The sequence below is a fragment of the Saccostrea cucullata genome, unplaced genomic scaffold, assembly GCF_032062105.1.
Source record: "Saccostrea cucullata isolate Sc308-1 unplaced genomic scaffold, CSIRO_AGI_Scuc_v1 ctg863, whole genome shotgun sequence".
In the NCBI taxonomy this organism is placed as follows: domain Eukaryota; kingdom Metazoa; phylum Mollusca; class Bivalvia; order Ostreida; family Ostreidae; genus Saccostrea; species Saccostrea cuccullata.
Window position 1 is genome coordinate 173,114 of NW_026923740.1, and position 20,776 is coordinate 193,889.

The following is a 20,776-nucleotide window of genomic DNA, read 5'->3' on the forward strand; positions in this document are numbered from 1 at the left end:
TTGCTCTGCTCTTATATTGTATTGTTTTATGGACTTTGAGATTGAATACTGTTCGTTATCTCCATATCCTTCTTTAAGGAACGTGTCGTCTGACCTTAAAAAAGGAAGGAAAAAACATACACTTCATTATTAACATTATCTATTAGAAGAGAGTGTATGATATATAATTAACGATCAATAATTATGAAAGTAAAAAACTGGTAAAAAAATTTGTAAATTGATATATATTTTTGTGAGAAAGACCGAGGATGCAGGTAGCCTAGGATAATAAACACTTCTTACACTTCTTGGGGGAAAAATTTTTCTTAAAATTATTTAAAGATAATTTTGTTTTCTACTACGTATTAAGAAGGGTTATCAAAAAATTCGTAGACTGAGGATAAAAATTAGTTCTTTGATTATATACATGTTGTCTGTGCTTTAAAAATTTATAAGGGACATAAAACAACAACAACAACAACAACAAAAGAAAAGTTGAAAATTGAAGCTGGCTACGTTTTTATTTGCCAAATTATTATAAAATAACACGGCATTATATGATCACCTGGCGATGTCGCCGTTTAGTTTTATGACGACAGACGTTATACAACGTCATTGTTTTTCAATCTCTGCTTCCTCTAGCTCATACACTTATTTGGATGAGATTCCCTGCAGCTGAGTAAGGAACAACGGCTTTCAATGCATATAATATTGCAAATAGATTTACATTTGGAGAGATTATCGCTTGATTGTGCCAGTATATTTTGCTTTTTTGAGTTCAATATCTAGAACACATGATCAACGTCATTTTTTGATTTGAGATTGATTTTTCACACCTTGACTACAAATCGACATTAACTGCATCCCATTTCTCTCTGAATGTAATTTGGAATTAAAAACAAACAAGACTAGAGCTCTGGATGCATATTATTTCTCCGTAGCCAGTTTAAATATTTTCTAGGTCTATACTGGTTATTTTCAGGGCCAAAAATTTATATTATGTTGGAAAATGATACTCCTCCCCCTTTTTGACGTCATTTTCAAGGTCTTATTTGTTTGGACACTCCATGTAAAATTACGATAAAATTATAAAGAACCTTCAGAATGAGGTAGATATTCCATTTTTTACGGAAGAACAGTGTCTCATCACATACCTGAATAAAGGGAATTTTGGATGTCAAATGTTCATATCAAAAAAGTTTTTCTAAGTTACACTTAGGTTGAACAAGCTAATTCAGAGAATTTGTGTCCCCCGCTTAGGGAAAAAGTAAACCATGCGCAGTTCGTGGAGGGGGGGGGGGTGTCGGATCCCCCTGACTTAAGTTGTAAATAATTAAATTTGTAGAATTATTAAATGTATACATGTATACTGAAGCAAATAAAATACATGTATGTCAATATGCATATAAAGATTTGATTGCTTATTCTTTATTATGTGTATAGAAGATTCTTTTTATATGGAATATTTATCACACTGTAATAATGATTTTATAACCTCATAAATTTTTCATTACACATGCTGAATACTATCATTTAGTAAAAAAAAAGTATTTAAAAAAAAAAAAAAAAAGGATTGACCGAGATTCGATCCCGGGACCTCTCACATTTGAAGCGAGAGACATGACCACTGGACCACGGAATCGCTTTATCCGAGGTGAAGTATATGCAGAACTGAAGTCACATACATGTATATATTCATGTTTTCATGTTCGGTATTCTCAAAATTTTACACAATCCATGGTGTTTGATTTATTTAGCCTTTATTAAACAGTTCTAATAGATGTAATAAGAACATAAGGTCCGCCGAGAACCTGTTTTATACGCAATAACTCTCCGCATGCCCCTGCGCTAAAAATAGCGACATGTAATACTATAAATACTAATAAAACAAACGGGGCGGGGCACTTTGAGAGGGGCGAGAGACGTCCTAGGGAGTTTTGGTATAAAATAACATTGCATAAGCTTTAAATCTTCTTGAAATATCGCCCGGAAATGATAGTATTACACACGGACAGAATGTATAAATTTACGACCTTGAACTTTGACCTTTTGACCTCAAAATCAATAGGGGTCTTCATTAGGCCACAGGGAGTTGTTATATAAAATTTCATTGCAATAGCTCAAATGGTTCTAGAGATATCGTGTGGAAACGAAAGTGTTTTAACAGACAGAATTTGCTTATTTATGACCTTGACCTTAGACCTTTTGACCTCAAAATCAATAGGGGTCTTTTTTAGTCCATAGGGAGTTGCTATGCTAAATTTCATTGCAAAAGCTCAAAGGGTTCTCGAGATATCGTGTGAGAACGAAAGCGTTACAGACAGACAGAAAGACGGACGGACAGACGGACGGACGGACAAACCCAAATTAATATCCCCCACTTTTCAAGCGGGGGACAAAAAAGCGTCGTGTTTGAAAAATATTACTAATTTATATAAAAAAATTAAAATTTAAGATTTGTGGTTTATTCCATAGATATTAAAGATGATGCTAATTAACTAGATATTTTAAAATTCATTGATGTACCTAAAGCGGTTTTAATTTTATACGCTAGTCCACGAACTTTTTCGCTCACCTGAGCCGAAGGCTCAAATAAGCTTTTCCGATCAAAATTTGTCCGTCGTCTGTCGTCGTCGTTGTTGTTTTTGTCGTTAACTTTTCACATTTTTCTTCTCAAGAACCACTGGGCCAATTACAACCAAACTTGCCACAAAGTATGGGTGAATGGGATTCAGGTTTGTTCAAATGAAGGGCCAAGCCCTCTTCAAAGGGGAGATTATGAATTAGTGAAAAATTATTGGCATTTTTTAAACCTCTTCTTCACAAGAACCAGTGGGCCATGAAAGAAGAAACTCATGTTGAATCATCCTTAGCATAGGCGTCGGAACCGGGGGGGGGGGGGGCTTAGCCCTCCCACTTTTTTTAGTATAGATATTTAATATATAAACGTAGGTTTAGCCCCCCCCCCCCCCCACTTTCCACAGATACGTCTTAGTGTAGGTTAAAAACGGGGAAAATGGTGGTGTTTCGTAGAAAATTTTTGGTACAAACCTACTCCCCCCCCCCCAACGAAATAGGATTTTCGTGTTTCGGAAATGGACATTCACTTTTTTTTCTGCTTGTCAGGTTGTTTCGAAGGTACCAAATTTTTTTTTACACTTATAGGGGGCTAATTAGCCCCCCCCCCCCCACTTTCAATTTGCTTCCGACGCCAATTTTCAGGAAGTGTAGATTTAAATTTCCTCAAATTATGACCCCGGTGTAGGGCGGGGCCACAATGGCCGACCAAAGTTCTACATAGAAATATGTAGGAAAATTCTTTAAAAATCTTCTCAAGAATAGCTAAGCCATGAAAGGTCATATTCAAATGGAAGCATCCTCAGATAGTGTAGATTCAAGTTTGTGCAAATCATGACCCCCGGGGGTAGGGCAGGGCCACAATGGCCGACCAAAGTTTTACATAGAAATATATCAGAAAAGTCTTTAAAAATCTTCTTCTCAAAAATAACAAAGCCATGATTGATAATATTTATATGAACACATCCTCAGGCAGTGTAGATTCAAGTTTGTGCAAATTATGACCCCCTGGGGTGTGGCGGGGCCACAATGGCCGACCAAAAATTTAAATAGAAATATAAAGGAAAAGTCTTTAAAAATCTTTTTCTCGAGAATAAAAAAGCCATGATTGATCATATTTATATTAACGCATCCTCAGGTAGTGTAGATTCAAGTGTATTCAAATTATGACACCCAGGGGTAGGGCGGGGCCACAATGGCCAACCAAAATTTTACATAGAAATGTATAGGAAAAGTTTGTTTTTTTTAAAATTCTTCTTAAGAATAACAAAGCCATGAATGGTCATATTTATATGAAAGCTTCCTCAGGTAGTGTAGATTCAAGTGTATTCAAATCATGACACCCAGGGTTAGGGCGGGGTCACAATTGCCGACCAAAGATTTACAAAGAAATATATAGGAAAAATCTTCTCAAGAATAGCAAAGCCATGATTGGTCATGCAAGTATTTATATGGAAGCATTGTCGGGTAATGTAGTTTGTGCAAATTTTACCCTCTCACCTTTAAGGAATGGTTGGAACTACTTTTGAGTTTAAACTTTCAATAATAAACTTATTGTCCCCCGCTTGAAAAGTGGGGGATATTAATTTGGGTTTGTCCGTCCGTCTGTCCGTCCGTCTTTCTGTCTGTCTGTAACACTTTCGTTTCCACACGATATCTTATTGTCCCCCGCTTGAAAAGTGGGGGATATTAATTTGGGTTTGTCCGTCCGTCCGTCCGTCCGTCTTTCTGTCTGTCTGTCTGTAACGCTTTCGTTTCCACACGATATCTCGAGAACACTTTGAGCTTTTGCAATGATATTTTACACAACAACTCCCTGTGGTCTAAGGAAGACCCCTATTGATTTTGAGGTCAAAGTTCAAGGTCGTAAATTTATACATTCTGTTTGGATGAAACACTATCATTTTCGGGCGATATTTCAAGAAGATTCTGAGCTTTTGCTATGTAATCTTATACCCAAACTCCCTAGGACCTCTCTCACTCCTCTCAAAGTGCCCCGCCCCGTTTGTTTTATTAGTAATTATTGTATTACATGTCGCTATTTTTAGCACAGGAACATGAGGAGAATTATTACGTATAAAACAGGTTCTCGGTGGACTTTATATTCTTATTACATCTATTAGAACTGTTTAATAAAGTTTAAAGAACAAAGTACGGTATTGGCCAAAAAATGCCGGATGTCAGACATGCTCCGTTCAAAACATTTTAAAGAGCTTAGAATTTTTAGAATTAAATGATATATAATTTATATATCTGACTCAAAAGTATGCATCGTAAAAATAACGCTCAATATTGTACCTTTTGTAGCAGAACGTCGAGATTTTACGAAGAATTTTGACGCGACGTCATACGTTAACGTGTAGTTAGCGTAATCTGAAAATCCTGACTTACTCTCTAGGACACAGTTTATTTTAAAGATATATTTAAGAAATTAAGTTGTTGATTCATCAATACGTCATTGTTGTTTTGTTTTGCTTTTTTTTTATTTGTTTATATTATATACTTACAATGTAATCATCCACGAAGGTGTCTCTGCTGTAGTTGATGAGAATTATTAAAAGTCTAACAGAGGAACGTGGAGAAAAAGAAATAAACTGTATTTTCATTTTGATATTTGCTTTCATTTTATTGCATGCTTATACGCTCTAAATATTTTTTTATCTATAACTCTAAAATAAATTGAGAAAAATTTCTATATCAGATCTAGTGAAAAAAATATGTACTGAGGAAAAAAAAATCGATGTTTCCCCGGCACCAAAAAAGTTCAATTCTCAAGAATATGAAATATGTAAGGTGCAAGAACAGAAAACTCAAATGTCAAGATAATATTATTTATATTATATATCTTTATTGGAACAGTACTAGTCGTATAGAAGACTATGGTTATATTTAATGTACAGTGGAAATCCCCCCCCCCCCTCTAATGGTCAATTTTGCTAATAAACTTATAAAGACATTAAATTATGTATAAATAGGAATGCGAGGGATTTCGATCCCGATTTTAAAAAAAAATATAAGCACAGATACCTTTTTAAAATCAGAAAACTGATTGTTTTCTGTGATATATATATTTATATCCTGCTTGATGACAGAGGAATACTAAAAATTTAAATGTAACACCCCCCCCCCATTCGAATTTAATGAGTTCTTATCATTTATATATGCCTTTCACAAATATTTTTTTTTAATAACACATGTAAAATAATACTTGATAAGACTGAAAATGAATTATCAGTAAATGTTTTGATTCAAAAGTTTTGTGGTGGTGGAGGGGGGGGGGGGGGTTATAAATCGGACTTTCAGTTTCAGACTGAATAACATAACAGGCATTCTTTCAATTCGCTTAAAAAGTTTTGAAAACCTGTTCGGAAATTATTATTGGTTAGTATTCAGCTGATTACTCTTCTCGTTTCACGCATGAAAGGCTTTCTACATCTTTATTCAAGTCCGTGTAAATACTTACATAGTCATTTGTTTATATGTTTACATATTCAATACATGTTGACAATTACGTCGGATAAGTATAATCGCTCATGGATTATTTTGCAGAATCCTTACCTTCTAACTGCTAATGAAAAATATTTATTCCAAATTCCAAGTTTTTGCCTTTTAATACTAGGATCAAAATACGTTTGAGTTGCTAGTATCACTTTCCGTTTTTTTTTTTCATTTCTCGCAAAATTTCTTTGCTTAGTAGAGAATGTTACGACGGCGTATTAGTGCCATTTTAACAATGTAGAATTCTTTTTTAAAATCGTTTGTACGAATTAAAAATCGTTTGTACAATTTAATAAATCGTTTGTACGATTTAATAAATCGTTTGTACGATTTAATAAATCGTTTGTACGATTTAATAAATCGTTTGTACGATTTAATAAATCGTTTGTACAATTTAGTAAATCGTTTGTACGATTTAATAAATCGTTTGTACAATTTAGTAAATCGTTTGTACAATTTAATAAATCGTTTGTACAATTTGTTTGTTAAATCGTTTGTACAATTTAGTAAATCGTTTGTACAATTTATTAAATCGTTTGTACGATTTAATAAATCGTTTGTACGATTTAATAAATCGTTTGTACAATTTAGTAAATCGTTTGTACGATTTAATAAATCGTTTGTACAATTTAGTAAATCGTTTGTACAATTTAATAAATCGTTTGTACAATTTGTTTGTTAAATCGTTTGTACAATTTATTAAATCGTTTGTACAATTTATTAAATCGTTTGTACGATTTAATAAATCGTTTGTACGATTTAATAAATCGTTTGTACAATTTAGTAAATCGTTTGTACAATTTAATAAATCGTACAAACGATTTATTAAATCGTACAAACGATTTAAACAAAAATTCTACATTATTAAAATGGCACTAATACGCCGTCGTAGAATGTAGCTATTTAAAAATAAAAAAAATATCAAAACTTCCTTGTGTCTTTACTTTTCTGACAATTGAACGTGATATACTACATGTAGTTTACAGTTTACCCTTTCTTCACTGTACTGTAACAATGTAACAAAAAAGTGTGTGTGTGTGGGGGGGGGGGGGCAACCGGCCTTTCTCCAAACATTTCTAATAGTAAAATGTTTGGAGAAAAAGTGCCCCCCCCCCCCGTTGCTACGTGCTTATGTTGATTTTTTTTTGAAAGAGTCGCTAGCGTTTTCTTTTATTGTACATATGTGATTTCTTGTATTTCTTGTATTGAAATCCCAATATAAGTCATACGGTTTCTATTTCCTATAGTACAAAATGCATAATGTTACTAGTATGAAGTGGTGGGATTTTATCTACATAAACATCTATTAATATAGTCGCAATATAAAGACAGTGCAAAATATAAAAAAAATACATATATGTAGATGCTAGTTTTCCTACATGGACAGATTTTTTTCACAGGGAAGAACTGTACAGCAAAGGTGTCCAAACACTCATTTCATTGCTCACAACTTTCAAAGACGATCTGCTTTCCTTCGTAACAAAGAATCACGTAGGTTTTGTTTCATCTGTTTGTTGGCTCTCTATATATACTGTTAATCTTTTAAAATAAAAACTGAAAATTAAGGATGAAAGGGGGGAGCCCTTAGCTTGATCACAAGTCAAAAGCTGCTGAATGTCGCTGACCATTGTCAGATTTTCAGAATTCCACGAACATGCACGTGTATACATTGTAAGTCTTTCTTTTTTTAACCAAATAAGCACCACCCTTTCCCGATATACCACTGGCATCTAAATACCCGTGGATGATTCTGCACGAAATATTTGCACAAAAGAGAAAAAAATACGATAAATAAACGTCTGAGTTTGTATGCGCAATTTCGGACTATTACTGCACATATGTACTATCTGGTATTCGGGAACTTTTTTACTTGGATTTTTTTTAAACTGATATCAACTACACAAGATTTACATCATGTATGTATTATTTATTTTTCACAATTAAAGGGTAAAAACAATGATTGATCTGGCATATGAAAAGATAATCTTAATGTTTATTCAATGTATTTACATTTTATTGTATTTTATATGGTTGTCATATGATTGTTCGAAGGTCACACTGTGACTATTGTTAGACTATATACTTTGAGGAAGATCGACTCGTAGAAGAGAATATAATTATACTGAGGTACATATATAACAGATTTTTTAATTACTCTTGTAATAATTAAATTTAAAAAATATTGTGCTTTTTTGTGGCTTGAATTGAGGCCTATAGGATATTTTAGTACTGTTGTTCAATAATACATGTACAGCCGACGGACACTAACATACGAACTTACAAGTGCATACGATGTACAAACAGCATAGGCACAAAAGGCATCTTTAACTACAATTTATTCTTTGTTTTCAAAATATTTTATTTATATTTATAGGTATTTAAATAGTTTACAAAGTCCAGTGATGGGACTTGAAATAAAAAAAATCTCATTCTGTGTAAATTAAGCGTTATTAGCATTGAATCAGGAACATTGCGTCAGTGGAATATCTTTATCCGTATGCTAACTTTTGTAAAATTCATATTGATCACAGGTGACAACCAACACTATTTTAATAGTGTAACTAAGATATGTATTGATGAACTTATATGCAGAGCACAAAAGTGGTCGTTTCATGTGAAAGGGTCTAATTTCAGCTAAGATTACTCATTTTTCAGCATAATTTAACGATTTTGCACGACCATTCGATGTTTAGCGCGTATCAGTGACGTCATAGTTAAAAATTACGTCATTTTTTTACCTGTAGAATTTACTTCGTATCTTCCTTACTTCAATGCATAAGATCAAACATTGATACAAAGATGATTAAAATATCGTATTATTTGCGGCGAATTATTACTAATACCGTATTTTGTTCTTAGACACATTGCATTGTGTAAAATTTTGACAATATCGAACGTGAATATATAGAGGATATCTATATTGTGTGATTTGATATTGGCTTTATCCAACGAGTTGAAATGGTGTATATATTCGCGAGGCTTGCCGAGCGAATATACACCATTTCAACGAGTTGGATAAAGCCAATATCAAATCACACAATTATAGATGTTCTATTTATCTCATACGACTTTCGTTTTAACAAAACTTTGAGACTTCCCCTGCGAAACTACATGAATGACTGCCAAAATCAAATTGATGACGTATAACTTGATGACGTAGCACCGTTGATGTTTACATGCGTCGAGAGAAAGTAGATCGAGTTCAAAATTTAGAATATTTGCTATCTGTGTCTTTGAAAACATCATGTGAAAATTGCTGAAGCTTTACATCAAACGAACTTCTGACTGAAAGTTGTTAGGACTATGGGGATCGTGAAAATCAACTCTTTTTACGATGGCAGTACAAATCGTGCTAGGCAAGGCTAGGGGCCTAGACTTTGTCTAGATTGTTTGCTGATCCATGGTAAGTTACACCTACATTACTAGGTAGGCATACGTAGTATAATATAAGAAAGCATTGTTAAAGATGTCAAAGGAGTCTTATAACAACAACTTAACTGGTACATGTAGGCTTTACTTTCTCCGAAAACGATCTAAGAGGGGGGGGGGGGTAACATCTGTCTTCAAATAGCAAACGGGTTCCTTGATAAAATAAGACACTTCTTTGACATCTTGCTTTTAACGATATTGCTACCCTTTATCATTCATTTTATAAGGGCAACAATTTTCACAAATAAAAGTTTCAATAAAATAAAATCTTGAAGCGAGGGTTCGTGTCAAAACCGGAAGTGCTATTGATAAAGCATCTACCCGTTGATAAAGCATAAGTTTATCCAACGGCCTGTATCACCAACACGTATGAGATAAATACATGTATGTCACTTCATGTTTGTATACAATTTTCGCTCTATTACAGCGGCTCCGTGGTCTAGTGGTAATGTCACTCGCTTCGCGTGTGAGAGGGCCCCGGATCGCGTCTCGTACGATCCACTTCTTTTGAAGGTCTTCCGTTTCCTACGGAAGACCTTCTACTGATTCTGTTGGTAAAGATTATTATTCTTTTTTTTCTTCTGCTTCCTAGACCGCAACTTTGAGGCCTCATATCTCGCTCATTTCTCAACGGATTTCGCTCAAATTTTCAGACGTTATAGACGTTAATAAACTCTATCAGAATATTGTCTAAAATTTCAAAAAGCCACTTCCGGTTTTGAGTTATTTTCCTTTAAAGGAAAATTTATAGGCTTTCGTTTCCAGACAAAGGCTCAGAGACGGCTAAAGCTGGAGCAGAAATTCTACTGATTTTAGATAATAGAAGGATTGAAGTTGTGCACATCGGTTTTTGTTTTTCGATTTCTCTATTCAAAATGGCGCTATATAGGGGTCAAAAATTAGAACGCTTAAAAGAACCAAAAATTACTCATATTTTTCTTTTTATCTTCTGAACAAAAAATATTTTGTTAAAGTATATAGAACATAATTTTTGCAGAATTAAAAGATCTTTGAAATGTTATGTCGAAAAAAGGGCTGACCCCTAAATTAAGGGACCTAGAGGGGCCAAAAGTTTTTTCCAGATATCTCAAAAAGCATTGAGAATTTGTTAAACATCAAAGAAGCAAAGTTGTTCAAAATATCAAGCTTTATCTAATGGGGTCGTCAAAATACGTCCGGCGACGTCACTTCCGGTCGAACCGGAAGAAGTCAGAAAATGCATATTTTTGCCGTTTTTGACAGGTTTTTGGGTAACATGTGTGACTAGAAGCTTAAATATTAATTTTCCGTCCGTCGTCGTCACTTCCGGTCAAACCGGAAGTACCAAAGAATTGCTTAATTTTGCAATACTTAACATAGATTTGGAGGATTAACCCATTTTTGGACTTCATTACTGTTTTTTTTTTTATGAAAGTTACTTCCGGTCAAACAGGACGGAAGACCTACTCGTTGCTTTGCAACGAGCTCGGCTCTAGTTTTCGAAATACTTTTCTTTTTTTTACTAAACGATAGTATTCAGCTTGTGAAATCAAAAATTTATGAGGTCTGGCTTGTACAAACTCATAATATCATCATTACAGTGTGATAAATATTCCATTTAAAAAAGAATCTTCTACACACATAATAAAGAATAATCCATCAAACCTTTATATCCATATTGGCATATTTTATTTGCTTCAGTATACATTTAATAATTCTACAAATTCAGTGAAGGGGATCCGAACCCCCGACCCCCCCCCCGACTTCGAACTTTGCATGGTTTACTTTTCCCTAAGCGGGAGACACAAATTCTTTGAATTAGCTTGTTTATGCTTTTATGCTAGCCATAGTGCTCAGGTGAGCGATGTGGCCCATGGGCCTCTTGTTGATACCTCCTCGTTCATACAAAACAAATCTTAAACATTTGTTGTAAAGAATTGAGGCGTACAAGGCGATGTCAATCCCCGCTCTGAGAAAAAACATTTCTCAATTCTTAAAGTTCATGAAAGCTATATATTTCAAACTTTTAAGGTTTATATTATCTTTTACACATTTAATTCTGTATTTCAAATGTTTTAATATTTTATTTAAAATTTATTTTTTAACGTTTTTAAGATATGTGCAAAAAAAAGCGTCAGGTATGATTCGAACTCTCTCCATAGCGCAGGATTTGGGAGAAGACCGACCGCCTTTACCACTACACTACGAAGTATATGCGTTATCATTGTCTGTCAGTGTGATTTAAATGAACGGGTTTGTTTAAGCGTACATTTTTTCAGAAATGTTCGATTTTTATATAGAATGGGTTCAGATTCCATTTTTTAGACAAATGAAATGCATTTCACATTTACGTTTCCATCATTTAAGCGTTAACGAAGAATGGAGACTTGACGATGACATTATTGAGAACATGATTTTAGAAAAATATTAAGTTTTCCGTGAATTTTGAAAATTGAGAAACATATCATCTCAGAGCGGGGGATTTTACACGCCTTGTACACCCTCTTTCTTTTTATCTACTGATCATGAATAGAACTATGTTTTTTATGCCCCGCTCCGAAAGAGATTCAAGTTTGTTCAAATCATGACCCCCAAGGGTAGGGTGGGGCCACAATCGGGTATCAAAGTTTGACATAGGAATTCATAGGTAAATCTTTAAAACATCTCAAGAACAGCAAAGCTGTGATTGTTCATATTTACATGAAAGCATCTGCGGGTAGTGTAGATTCAAATTTGTTCAAATCATGACCAACCAGGAGAATAGAGGAGCCATAAATGTTTATCATAGTTACACAAAGGAATATAAAGGCTATATCAATAAAAATTTTCATCTAATAAACAGCCATTATGTATCATATTTAATTAAAAGTATCTGCAGGAAGTATAGATTAAAGTTTGTTCAAATACCCACCTCCCCCTCCTCCTCCCTTGAACCCACTTTTTAGCTCACCTGAGCCGAAGGCTCAAGTGAGCTTTTCTGATCAAAATTTGTCTGTTGTCTGTCATTGTTGTTGTTGTCGTCGTCGGCGTCGTTGCCATTGAAAACTTTTCACAATTTCTTCTTCTTCTCAAGAACCACTGGGCCAATTTTAACCAAACTTGCCACAAAGTATCCTTGGGTAAAAGGAATTCAAGAATGTTCATTTGAAGAGGTCACATCGTCTTCAAAGGGGAGATAATTATAAATAAGTAAAAAATTAATGGCATTTTGTAAACCTCTTCTTCACAAGAACTACTGGGCCAGAAAGGTGAAACTCAAGTGGAAGCATCCTCAGGTAGTGTAGATTCAAATTTTCTTAAGTCATGACACCCGGGTGTAGGGGTGAGTCACAATGTGGGATCAAAGTTTAACATAGGAATACAAAGGAAAAATCTTTAAAATTCTTCCTCTCAAGAACCACAGGTAGTGTAGATTCAAGTTTGTTCAAATCATGACCCCTGGGGTAGAAGGGGGCCAAAATTGGTGATCAAGGTTTTATGTAGGAATATATAAGAAAAATTGTTAAAATTCTTCACAAGAACCGTAAAGCTAAGATTGATTATCAATATAAAAGCATCATAAAGGTAATGTAGATTTAAATTTGTTCAAATCATGACCAATCAGGAGAATAGAGAAGCCATTAAAGCAAAAGGCGAGACAGTTTTGCGGGGTCGGGAATTAAATATGAACTTTTCAGAGAGAAGGAAGCAATAAATCACAGCCCGTCTTTGCAACAATTAACGCAAAAATAAATAACCAAAATATAACACTGCAATCACTGATTTGATGATGAATGTGTTCAATAATATACCGGTATCTTCAGTCCTACGATATTACTTAATATGTCTTCTCTTGCACTTGGATTACGTAACTAAAAGCTAAGGACCCAAACACTATGATAAATGTACCTAAATAATCCATTATTATGTAGAACTATTTTGTCTCCTTTTCACTGCCAAATTTGCCCCTGCAATATTGCATGGAGCCCCATATTATTCAGTGCAAGCTTTCGGGTATTTCCGTCAAAGATCGGAAAAGCTGCAATTTTTGACTCATAGGTAGCGCCTTATGGAGGTTTCCGGTTGCTCTTGAAATTGCGTAATCTCGTCGGATGTATACATGCCATTAACACGCTAACCGCTTAAAAATGACATGCTCTGTAAATACCAACAAAACACTTCTACTTAGTTATGATAGTATTTTTAAATCACTAAATGATTTTTAAGAATACATTTTTGTAAGTTAATGTTAAAAATTCTTTGCTTATAAAAATGTAGGTAATTCCACCCTCCTATGATGTCATAGGTTTTTGCAAAAACTGTAATTTGTTTAAATTCATTCCAAATAGAACAATATCTTTTGGAAGAATGCTTTACAATAGGTGTAATGATAAATATTGTTAAGTAAAAGAATTTTAAAAATGCATATTTTCTTTATTTAATCAATTATTCAATCTTTAAAAAATGTTTACAAGGGCAATAACTCCTTCCAAGGTCTCTTCATTCAGGCATTTGCTTTATTGTACTTCTAATGTAAAATAGTTTCCCTGATATTCACAATTCAAAAGTATCTTTTAAGTAGGAAGTATTTAGGAACATTCAGCATCAGAATTATGCATTTTAACCAGTTTTTACATATTTTTCATAATACTGTTTACAAAAAATGTGCGATTTTTTAATGTTGACATACACTTCTGTTTATTTATGTTTCGCATCTTAAATAATATGGTGACCTATACATTTTTTGCAATAATTGGAAAACTTTAAGTATAATAAATGAAAATAAATATAGTTTTTGTACTTTGAACCATTAATATTGTGAGGGTGGAAACACCTTAAGTAGATAGAGTGTCACGAAAGCCTCGAGCCATTCCTCTCGTTCGTCAACAGTTAGCAGAAAACTACAAGCTAGAAAATAAAATTCAAGCTTCAAGTTAAATAGCAAAAAAAAAAAAAAAAAAGAATTTTCAGTTGTAAAGACTTACAGTCTGAGTGTCTACAACAATTTATTTAGATATGCAAGGAACACTTTTTTTCAAATTTATTACTATGGCTGAATCATTTCTTTGTAGAGAGAAAAAAGAGAGATTGACGTTATGACTGGGGTCACAACTGGTGAATTAAAGGAATTTCAGTTGGACAATAAGATAAACCTCAAAACAAATGTTATACTCGATGTGGTTCATCTGGTCAGCGTCGTTGTTACGGGATGCCACGTAAGTGTTCTTTATGTTCACCAAACGAAGTGGGGAACATATTGTTTTTACTTTCTTTATTCTTTTTATTAGGGTCTTCCGACTTCCTTCGCATGTTTTTTGTTCTACGGGCTGTTTCTCGAAGATGGCTGGGACAATCTCCCTAAACCTTTTCTCAAAGGACGATCACTGGTTGTAGTTGTGTTGTGTGGTAATTCAGTTTCAAAATGGCTACCGATGTCATGGAAACCTGCAAAAAGCGACGAATTTTGTCCGAGAGTGTTCTCTCTGGTCCCTTTGACATTCGTCATGAAACTTTTTTGATTTAATGATTAGTATCTGTAATTGAGCGTGTTGCATTTAAAAATTGCAAATTATCAATTGTTGCCATGGAATCAGGGGTTAAGTGAAAATTCTTTAACGTTGATTTTTTTAAATCAAAGTACCTAAAGGACTGATACGAGTTGATGGTTGTCCAAGCTTAGCTAACAAATAACTTTAAAAAAAACAAACATAAAAGTTACATGTTTTTTTATTCAACATTTATACTTCTGGTCACATCTCTTGTTCTCCCTTGAATCAGAAATGATGATATAGATATTTTAAAAATATTTTATCATAAGAGTTGAAGAGGTTGTGCATCTTAAAGTTCTGTGGTTGAATTAGCTATACCAGTTAAGCTTTTTTTTGCTACTCAAAGCACCTTGATTAACTATTTTCAAACATAAGTACTGTTTTCTGAAATGTGCAGTTTTTTCAACAATGGATACGTATCATATATTTTTCAAATACTGTAACCCTTTGAATCATACGTTTTAGCTCATTTGAGCTTTTCTAGTTTCCTGATCACAGTTGTGTGGAATCCATCTGTTTGTCTGCAAACTTTTTACATTTTTTACTTTTTCTTTAGAACCACTCGGCCAATTTCAACAAATTTACAATAAGAAATATGCAGGGACTTTTTCCATCATAAATCCTCTTCCTTAGAACAACAAAGACATTTATTGTCCCCCATTTGTGCGAAAGGTAGGGGACATTAAATCTCATTTGTATGTCAGTCTGTCCGTCTGTCACAATTAATTTAGCCTTGGTCACCAGGGTTATATTTTTTGAATGAGAAGAGAGGACCTTCATATCAAACATGTATATTAGTATTTGCCTGTGACAATACCATTCTAAATATACCATGTTTTGTTTTACCCGTGACCTTGACATTAAGTTTGACCTACTTTCAAAAATATTTAATTGTTTTGAATTGAACATTTTAAAAGAGAAAATATAGGGCATTCATATTATATATGCATGTATATTATACTATGATAAGACATTTCCAAATGTATTATGACTTTTGATTCTGTGTCCTTGACCTTGAAGTTTAACCTACTTTTCAGAAATGTATTTCTTTATAACTTTTGTTCTTGAGAAAAGATACATGTATGACTTTCACATTTGACAAATACGTTACTCGTAACAACCATGCCATGCTTTTTTCCCCTTAAACATGATTTTTTAGCTAATTTTCAAAAAAAATTAATTCTCCCAAACATGACTAGGCTACTGTTTAAAATGTAGGAGGAGTTCAGGAAAGAAGGGGCTTTTTTTGCATAAAAAGTCATTTTTCGACCCCCATCTAACTCCCCGGAGCAAAATGAAAATTCGAAAACCTTACTGCACATCTACATGACACCACTTACCAACTCCCAAAAATTGATAAGGCTACCGTGTAAAATGTAGGAGGAGTTCAGGGAAGAAGGGGCTTTTTGCATAAAAACGTCTTTTTTCGAACCCCATTTGACCCCCATTGGCAACATGATAATTCCGAAGCTTTACTGCATATCTACATAACACCACCAACCACCTTCCAAAATATGATTAAGCAGTGACAGACGGACGGACGGAGATGAGTAATAATAATAGAACTGAAAGTGCGGGTATAAATATAGACATTCCTTTTAACATGCTTAATATATACAGGTGACTCTCGATGGCTCGAACTTCTATCTCTCGAAGTTCTCTATCTCTCGAACCAAATCATAGGTCCCGTTACACATATTTCATTGAATTTTACTCTCTATCTCTCGAAGTTTTGACTGCGTGTGTATACAAGCCAATCAAGCGTAAAATTGATGCAGCCTGAACTTACCTGGAAAACAGTGAACGCCTGGGGCTTGGCAGGTGTTAATTGGGTGTTTACATAGATGACACTTCACCTGTGGGTAGTCCGTGTTTTGATATAATTAATTGATTATTATTGGTAAATTATAAACTGTTTTTTTTTAATTACAACTTATTTTGCCTTGAAAACGAGACGATAATTTTTAGAAAATAATTTATAGTCAAATCGATAAGTTCCCATAGGCTATGATTTTTTAATAGAGTTGACATAATCCCAGTATGGCAAATATTTCACTAGAAATTCCTTTCTTAAGTACTAAATACCGATTAAGAAAAATCCTGTGAACATTGGTAAACAAGTGAAGGACCCGATCAAGCCGCGGAATAGTCAAACCGACAATTGCTATTCGGATTTCATGTAATCATTAAAAACAAAAAACAAATAAGTATTGAAACTTTAGGAATTCATTTTATTTAGTCGAAGTACGATCATTGTTGTTGATATCAAGTAAATATTACCTGTAAAATACGATAGAAAACGTGCAATGACTTTATTTACATATACTTCCGGGATCTATAAAAGTAGAACGTCGATGATCGGAACTGAAAATTCCGGATTTTATTTACTTTCTATCTCTCGAACCCTTCGATCTCTCGAACTTTTCTTGCGGTCCCTTGAACTTCGAGAGATCGAGAGTCACCTGTAATTTGTTTGAAAATTGATATTGACAGACTCGAGATATTAATCTGTTTTCAACACTGGAATAAAATAATGAAATATTTACCTTCTTAAGATTAGAAATTCAATGTTATCATTGAATTTCAACCCACCTTGACTATTCTCTTAGGCAAAAGTGTGAAGGATTCATCAATAGGACAAACATATTATTTAAGTTTCAGTATAATGTAAAATCATATAAATAAGACTTTTCATTCCAATTTCTAAAAGGAAATTAATGACCTTCCAAAGGGTAATTTAACTATTAAGGACAGGGGAGCTGGCGATTATTTTTATATTGGAAATGAATAAACAGTCTATGATAATAAAAATAAATGTACTCTGTGCTCCACCGGGAGAACTTGTAAAAAAAATTAGACATCTTTTGTGCACGCAATATCTTGAGAAGTATTCAGTGGGTTTTTCAAACTTTCGGTGATAATGCACTATAAGATGCCATTGTAACATTTGAAAGAATTTATGAAAAAGTTTACTTCCGGTTCCATGTTACGGACATTGTTCTGATTTTTAAATAAATTTTGTAGTGCAAGATCTAAAGATTGGCTAAAGACCTGAACTGGAGACTTGTTGGTGTTTAACATGACCTACAGGTTAACAGAATAACCCATTCGAGTTTTTCACCGGTCGCTACCGGAAGAGAACTCAAATTTTTCAACTTTTTAAATTTTTTTTTTAATATTAGTAGGGTTAATAAAGACTTTTTTTTTCAAAATGCTTTATATAAAATTTGTTTTGAAATCCAAACTACAGATGTGTCATTTTTGACACAGCGTAATGGTTAAATGTTTTAGATTTTCACGCAGGCCACCCGGCATCAATTTCCAGGATTTCCGAATTTTAAAAGTTCGAAAAAATTCGGACATTATGGAAATTGAAGTATAAGCCTTTTTAAAAAAAAAAGGGGGGGGGGGGGGGGGGTTGAAGGAATGCACAAGGTTATACATGTGTGGTAAGTGAGGAATTGACTTTTCTGATGACGGAGATTTTCTTGTTGTTACGACAACAAGGTTTCTAGTTATCATTAATATTATTATAACACTTTACATTTTCCCCCATACAAAATGTATTGTAACAGAATAAATTTCTTAAGTTTTCCCTTAACTTTGAGTGTATTTTTGATTGAAAAGATAGTTTCCTATTCATTGCTTATTTTTCTCTTCAGTTATTAACAAAACTCTAAAATAATTTCTTCTCATTTTAGGGAGTTGGGAACGATACACGTTGTATAAGCGATTACGTGGTCAAGTTGAGAGCATTTGATTCAAACGGTGTTCTGAGGACGTATGATCTGAATAATGAACCAAAAGAGAAGTCCCGAGCACTGTCAGCAAGCTTTGGTTGTTTTGGAATTGTTTATGACGTGACACTTAAAGTAAGTAAAATTCATATTAGTCTGACAACAACTTACATCATTCCATGACTTGAGTAATGATGTCTTCAAGAATCTAAATAAATGTTTTAAAAATCAGCGTTGTTGCTTTTGTAAAAGGTTGTTCTGATCTATTCCCAAATGCTTTTTACATACTCCTCGTGCAGTTAACCTTAAATTCAACATTTAGATAGCAGGGTATATCGACGACGCATTATATCTGTTATAATAGTTACTTCGACTCATATGTCGACTCGATATATCCCACTGAACTTAAAATAAAAGATTCCACAGAGTCTGACACACATATTTCAGATTTCGATATTTTTATTTTAGAAGAAGAAGTTAATGGCAAATTTACAACAGAACTTTGTGAAAAACTTGATGATTTTAACTTTTCAATTGTAGACCTTTTTTTACATATATTAAGCAATATACACTTATCACCCACGGATGATTTAATACACAGGAGCTAAAACAAGGCCAGTCATTGGTAGAAAAGTTAAAAATATCAAAAGCCTCTTCTAAAGGCTTTCTTTTGTAAGTTATATGGTCGACACAATGACATTGTCAGCAAATACCATCTGCCATTACGTCGAATTCTAACTGAAGTTTAAATACCAATTTGCACTGAATTTTCAACGGATTTTTTTCTTTATTTCTCCATCATAATAAAGAATGTACTTTTAGGTATTTATTTTTTTAAGAGATTGTGTTAAGACAATATGTTCCAGTATAAACATTTCAAATTATTTTTGAATAGAACAAAAAAAAATTCCAGTCCTATTAATTCACTGATTGTGCTTTAAAGGAATTTTAGCCCTAGCAGAAAAATATAGGAACTTTATGTCAAATACGACAAAAATAGTATCCTTTCGTGCGATTGTTGAATGAGTTAAATTAAATACATTATCTTATTAAGCAAATATTCCAAAAAATCTAAATTAGCATACAAAATGTTCAAGCATTCAATTTATTGAATCTTTTAGTTATCCGAAACATATTTGAAAATACAAATGACAGAATATCAAGGCATTTCGACTTCCAAAAAGATTGAAGAACTGAAGAGTTGAATTAAAGATTCCGCATAAAAAGCTGCAAATATATCATGAACCTTCATGCCTTATTGCTAAGTTGTGGCGCATATGATTTAGAAGTTGTTTTGTCTTGAAGGTTTGCCTCGCTCTAACGGTTGAATATTAACATCATTCAGGATAAATCTGTTTATAATGAAAAATAATAAATCGCTTCTGAGAATATTCATAGTATTTTATTAGTTCTCTATAAATGTGAAGTAAAAACGGTGCTATCGCCTGTTTAAGTTTCTGGGGCGGTCCTTCGGATGAGACCGTATAAACCGAGGCCCCGTGTCACAGCAGTTGTGGCTCGATAAAGATCTCTTCCTGCTCAAAGGCCGTAAGTGCCGAGCATAGGCCTAAATTTGCAGCCTTTCACTGGCAAAGGTGACGTCTCCATATCAGTGAAATATTCTGGAGAGGGACGTTTAACAGTATACAATCAATCAATCATCATAACATAAAAAGAATTTTGGGTTAAAAGGGTAAGTGCGGTTTAATGGTAGTTATAATATTCAAAACAATTTTCACACCGAATTCGAAGAAAAATCTAATGAACTTCTGTTAAATGAAAAATATCTATATGTTTCAATTATTCGTAGGTCACACGAGTTAACTAAGGTGACCTATTGCTGTTTTCGTCCGTCGTCGTACGTCGTGTGTTAACATTTGACCATTTTCAGTTTCTTCTCTGCAGCGGCTCAACCTATTTCAACCAATTATGGCACAAAGCATCTATGGGTTAAGGAGGACAAAATTTGTGAATTTCATGGTCCCTGTCCACCTTGGGCCTTGAGGGTGGTTGGGCCAAAACCACTTAATTAATGCATTCTTTAAAAAT

At 33.7% G+C, this 20,776-nt stretch overlaps 1 protein-coding gene across 1 annotated transcript in view; it reads left to right on the forward strand.

The window, feature by feature from the left end:
- The window catches only part of LOC134264804 (uncharacterized), a 194,911-nt gene that overhangs the window by 154,202 nt on the left and 19,933 nt on the right, over nucleotides 1-20,776 (forward strand). Inside the window, exons 6-7 of the mRNA XM_062747082.1 lie at nucleotides 14,514-14,657; nucleotides 18,692-18,862. Of these exons, the coding sequence (XP_062603066.1) occupies nucleotides 14,514-14,657; nucleotides 18,692-18,862 (315 nt within the window). The remainder of the gene's footprint in view (nucleotides 1-14,513; nucleotides 14,658-18,691; nucleotides 18,863-20,776) is intronic.